Source organism: Pygoscelis adeliae, unplaced genomic scaffold, assembly GCF_000699105.1.
Source record: "Pygoscelis adeliae isolate BGI_AS28 unplaced genomic scaffold, ASM69910v1 Scaffold131, whole genome shotgun sequence".
Classification (NCBI taxonomy): domain Eukaryota; kingdom Metazoa; phylum Chordata; class Aves; order Sphenisciformes; family Spheniscidae; genus Pygoscelis; species Pygoscelis adeliae.
The window spans coordinates 20,271-25,303 of NW_008824058.1; the positions used below are offsets into that span (position 1 = coordinate 20,271).

General features: G+C 36.8%; 1 protein-coding gene across 3 annotated transcripts in view; it reads right to left on the reverse strand.

Moving 5' to 3' along the window:
* MARCH7 (membrane-associated ring finger (C3HC4) 7, E3 ubiquitin protein ligase) overlaps window positions 1–5,033 on the reverse strand; it is a 22,642-nt gene that overhangs the window by 13,041 nt on the left and 4,568 nt on the right. For all 3 annotated transcript variants that reach the window (XM_009334017.1, XM_009334016.1, XM_009334015.1), the window contains exons 2-4: window positions 4,437–4,595; window positions 2,130–2,301; window positions 338–505 (exon numbers count right to left, since the gene is read on the reverse strand). In XM_009334017.1, coding sequence (XP_009332292.1) covers window positions 338–505; window positions 2,130–2,301; window positions 4,437–4,595 — 499 coding nt within the window. The remainder of the gene's footprint in view (window positions 1–337; window positions 506–2,129; window positions 2,302–4,436; window positions 4,596–5,033) is intronic.

The following is a 5,033-nucleotide window of genomic DNA, read 5'->3' on the forward strand; positions in this document are numbered from 1 at the left end:
GGCTCTGAGCAACCTGATCTATTTGAGTATGTCCCTGCCCATGGCAGGGGGTTGGTGCTTCCAACCCAAACTATTCTATGATTCACACAGTTACAGTGGCAAACACTGATACCATTTTCTTATGACTGAATGCATCTACAAGCTAGACTGTTCATATATTCTTTGATGGTTTAGCCAACGCATGGAAGGTGACCAACCAACTTTATTTAAAAGGCTACCTTAAAATTAAATAGATCTTTTGGCTTTGTGTTTTGAAGAAAACATTAAAAGAACATGTGAAGAAACTAACAGGCATGCAACCTACGGGTTTACAAGCTTTCAGCTGTACAATACATACATGTTGAAGATGAAAAGTCACTGTTTCTGTAGCTGTGATCCACCAGGTTATTAACAGACAGATCTGTTCTTCTTTCTAACTCTCTTCGCTCTCTCACCAGCTCAGTTCCAAGGGAGCCAAGCATCACTGATGAAGATCTAGGAATCCTACTGTACCTCCAAGAGGAATCTAAAAAGAAAAAGTAAATAAATCTCCCGTTTTTGTAATAATTTAATAATCCATTAAAGCTGGTACTTATGCATGCATTCTGATTATACGATATTAAGGGCGAGTTTAACAATACCACTAAGCTGATCAAGTGGCCAGCTGCCAACATAAAGGCAAGAATAAGCAGCACTCTGCTGATGCTGGCACTTACTTAATCTTGCAGTGAGTTAGTTCTGAAAGCTGAACCAGAAAAAAGTAATAATACTTTTGTGAAGAGTCAGACCCATTAACACTCATACAGGACAGGAGGAGGAAGAGAAGTAGCAACTTGCTTTCTAATGGTAGCTAGTTATTAAATAGGCTTCACAACATGGCAAAACAGCAGCTTGAGACTTAGTAAATGCTGTTCTAATGATGCTTCTTAAATGCTCCTAAAATTCATTTTCCAGAAAGACAGCTGAAGCTTAAGTGCAGCTTACACACAACTTTAAGAACGATGACTAATACTGTTCTTGCTCATATTGCAGAGTAAAACACTTCAGTTTAAAAAGGGATCTTGTTTTTTGCTAAGAGCACCAACAACTAAATAGGGAACTGTACATACTTCAGCTGTGAACAAAAAACTCTTGTTCCAAAAAAGTGTTCTTCAATGACTGAAAAATCCACCTTGATTTTGTTTTGCTGCTAACTTATAAATCCAAATTTAAGCATTCATTGGTCAGCAGTGTGATGACCAAACAATCTAGAAATGGGAAGACAGATAGTCCTACACCATAATGTTAACGGTGGTCATTTTATTAACAAGAGTAAGAAAGCATCAACAATAATGGGTTTTGAGCAAGAATTTATTAACTTTTGTTTGGATGGCTGTGTAGTTCCATACGGGGATATAAAAAGACCATTGATCCATACTCACAAGGGTAATCTGAATGGATCTAGTGGTCTGTTTCAAAACATTCTAGAAGTATTTCCAATGTAAGTTTTTGACTGTTATTTCCTGACCTTTAGACTTTCGTTAGCATATTGCTTAACTTACATCTATCCAGGTAACATACTTATTTACAGCTTTAATGAAAATCTCAGTTTTTCCTGAAAGAGCTCCTAGTGTAGAATGTTTATTTTTGCCTGGCCTATAGAATGAGTTCAGGCCCTGCTAAAAAAGAACTCTTTCTTCCCTGACCCCTAACAACAGTGCCCTAACCAGCCATGATACTGTGCTTCTTGGAACATAGAGCTAAGTAAGGTAAAGATTTGCTTTCTGCTGTCCTTGGCACACGTAGGTTTACCAACACAATTTGACTCATGAAATAACAGCAGCTACACTCATTCTTTCCTTGAAATCTTAACCAATTAAGACATATTTGAGCCATGAAGTTCAGATTTACTGCAAATGGAATAGGTACAGGTAATAATTTTGAAATAACGTGAGTACAATTGGCTTTTCAAAAGACCATGTTAACAGCATTCTCAGTTCTTTGGATACTGCTATCAGTGTGAACACACTTTTCTGTTAGGCATAGGTTTTTAATATTTAAAAATAATAAAAGCATAATATTTCAAAGCAATTCTTTTAAAACTTGGTAAAACCTGATCTTACTACTCAGACAATTTTCATGTAACTCAGCTCTAGTAATCAACCTCTCACCTGAAAAGGCAGTCAAGCCATTACTTCTCACAGAAGAGGTAGATGTACAAGATAGCTTAGGTCTCTTTGAATCACTATCTCGCTGCTGGCTATGCAGTCTTGAATATGCTCCCTGAGTTCTCTCAGACTCACCATAACACCCAGATGTAAAATGAGAGGAAGAAGATGTAGACTGAAATAACATTAAAAAAAAAATAATTACAGACACAGTATTTCAGATGTACTTACACTGAACAAAAGTGTACATAATGTAAGACTCACAAAAATAGTAAAGAATAACTTTAAGATGCAAAGCCTTTTTATTTAAAAATAATGTAGGGTTTATGCTTGTGCTTTTGATCAGTATTCCCAGGTTTACTCAAGACAGTCCTACCAACAAAAGCTGGTTTCTGTTACAAGCAGCATTATTTTTCCTTTAGAGATAGATGTGGCTTACAGGGCAAAAAGATATTCCTGACTTCTAAGATGCTATAAACATGATAAATATAGCTTTACAGCTCTCCACGGAAACATAATTTTGCTGTCCAGAAATGGCCAAAACTGATCAGCTTCATTATTTTATTTAATAGTTTAACTAATCCAGCTTATTTTTTACCAACCTAAAATGTACTTAGCTAAGGAGTCAGCTCTAGCTTCTAGTAAGCTGTTTAGACCATATATTTTGATTACATTCTCAAGTGCAACTGAAACAGTTCAGAGTAAAGAATGGGTACAAAATAATTTTTGCAGTGTACAGCACTGAAATAAAACAGTTTTCAGAAACTAATACTAACAAAAAAAAATTGGGATAGCCTATAAAGCTGTTAGTCTGGTTACTTGCAGCCAAGGCATTCATTTTCTATTTGAAATGTTTTGATTTTATTTTTTGATATAAAAAACTTGAGCTCAATCAAAAAGCTCAATTGAGCTGTTTGTCCTCCCAGAAAGTATGTACAACCAAGATCCTTTAAGGATCAACCAAATTAGAGTAGATGTTAAAGTTGTGTTTTATTTTGTTATGTTTTTTACTAAGCTTATGCCACTACTTTTTACCCTTTAAAACTAAGGAGTATCTAAGTATTTCTCTTATCCCATCATAGAAGACAGATGGGGAGACACAGAAACTATCATCACAAACCAACTACAAAGCCAGGTTAATTTCCCCTCATGAATCATCTGTTTAACATATAACTTATCTTTTAATCATTTACTATTTGGTAAGTGGAAGTTTCAGAGTGTCTTCTGCAACGTTCACTTGCATTAGAACTTAATTTAAGAGAAAAATTAACCTTAATGGGAAAAAAAGAGGTATCATTTTGAAAACTCCACCGCACCAACTTAACTAGATATGTAGGCCACTTAAAACCACAGACTCCGTTTGCAAGTCAACTATATGTAGAGACACCTACCATGACTTCCCCTGAAGGCCAGCATCTCCACACCAGTTCCTCCTTCCTTCCTCCCTCCCCCCCCATATCTCAAAGTGTCTTCACCTTTAAGTCACAGTAAGAAAACAAAAATCTATTTAAGGTGCAAGCACTCTCAAGTACCCAAACATCTTTCAGTTTGAAAGTGAGCAGAATTTTCACTTGTTCGCTATCTTCCCGCCAAACATCTTCAGTTTTCTGCTTTTCCAGTCTTAATATTTCTACTGCAATTGAAAGTGTTTTATTATCACTCTAGAGTACATAAGCACGTCAAAGCAGCAAACTACTTTATTTTTGGAGTTATGAATGCACATTCTGGAACCCAGTTAAGAAAAGCTGTTAAGGCCTGAGCCTTGGATCTCAGTCAGGTGACAGTTCAGCCTCCATTTTCTTTCACAGTATGCCGTAAGCAGCATATAAGTAAGCACAGTCACACTAAGAACTGCTCCTCCACAACTAAGTTTTCTAAAGGTCTCCAAAACCATGAAGTTTGTGTTAACTCACAAAGCTGGTACCATACAAAAAACACACCCCCTAGAAATACCTGATGGAACAAGCCGAGTATAAAAAAAATATTAATTTTGCCATCCGTAGGACTATAACATGTATGAGACTCTAGTCACCCCCTCCTTTTTTCTTTTTAAATGGATACTTGCAGAGCCACTCTCACTTCGAATTTATCTCCTAACTACTAGTAAAACTAATACACATTATTATTTTCATCTTCTGAATAATTTCTTAACACCGCTATCTTCTTGCTTTCCCTCCATCTTGACTTAATAAAATCTGCTTATCTAAAAACATTACAGTGAGCCCCTGCTAGCAGCTTTTCAGATTGGGAAGGCTAAGGTAAAACCCTGATTTTTTTTTTTTTTAAGTATTACACGTTAACAATTCTCACCAATCTGCTTCTGCTTCCCAAAAATCTTCCAGAATGCGGATGATCAAGTGTCCCTGAGTAGCGAGTTGGAGAGGACGTTGTAAGCTTCCAAGGAGTTTCATGGGTGTCTCTTTCTCCAATTCCCCAGTCTCTACTGGAACTATTCAATACACTGGATTCCTGAAGAACAACATGTAACTCAAAATGAACTCAATATCTGATCTGAATATTGAAAATACAGGGAAGTGGAGGTACTATCAAATCTGGAAACCTTTCATGAGAAACCTCAAGGGATACCCAAGAATAAATTAAACAGGCTTAAGAGAGAACCACTGGCAAAAGGGAAGAGTTTTTTTAATCACTTTCTAGCAGTTATCAGCTCCTTTATTTGCCCTCTCATTTGACTGCGGACAATAAAAGTTGAAGTGTAAGGCTTTTGAGGCATTACCCCAACTTAGATACTCCAGCAACAGGGCAGAATTAAGTACCTCACTTTCAAGTGTTAAGTAAAAAAAACCCACACGTGTAGAAAAAGAGCCTCCATGACAGCATAAGTGCCACAGCAAAAGTGGCTTTTTGGCCACTGCAGCAAGCCATCTGTCTTGTCCTGGTCATCAG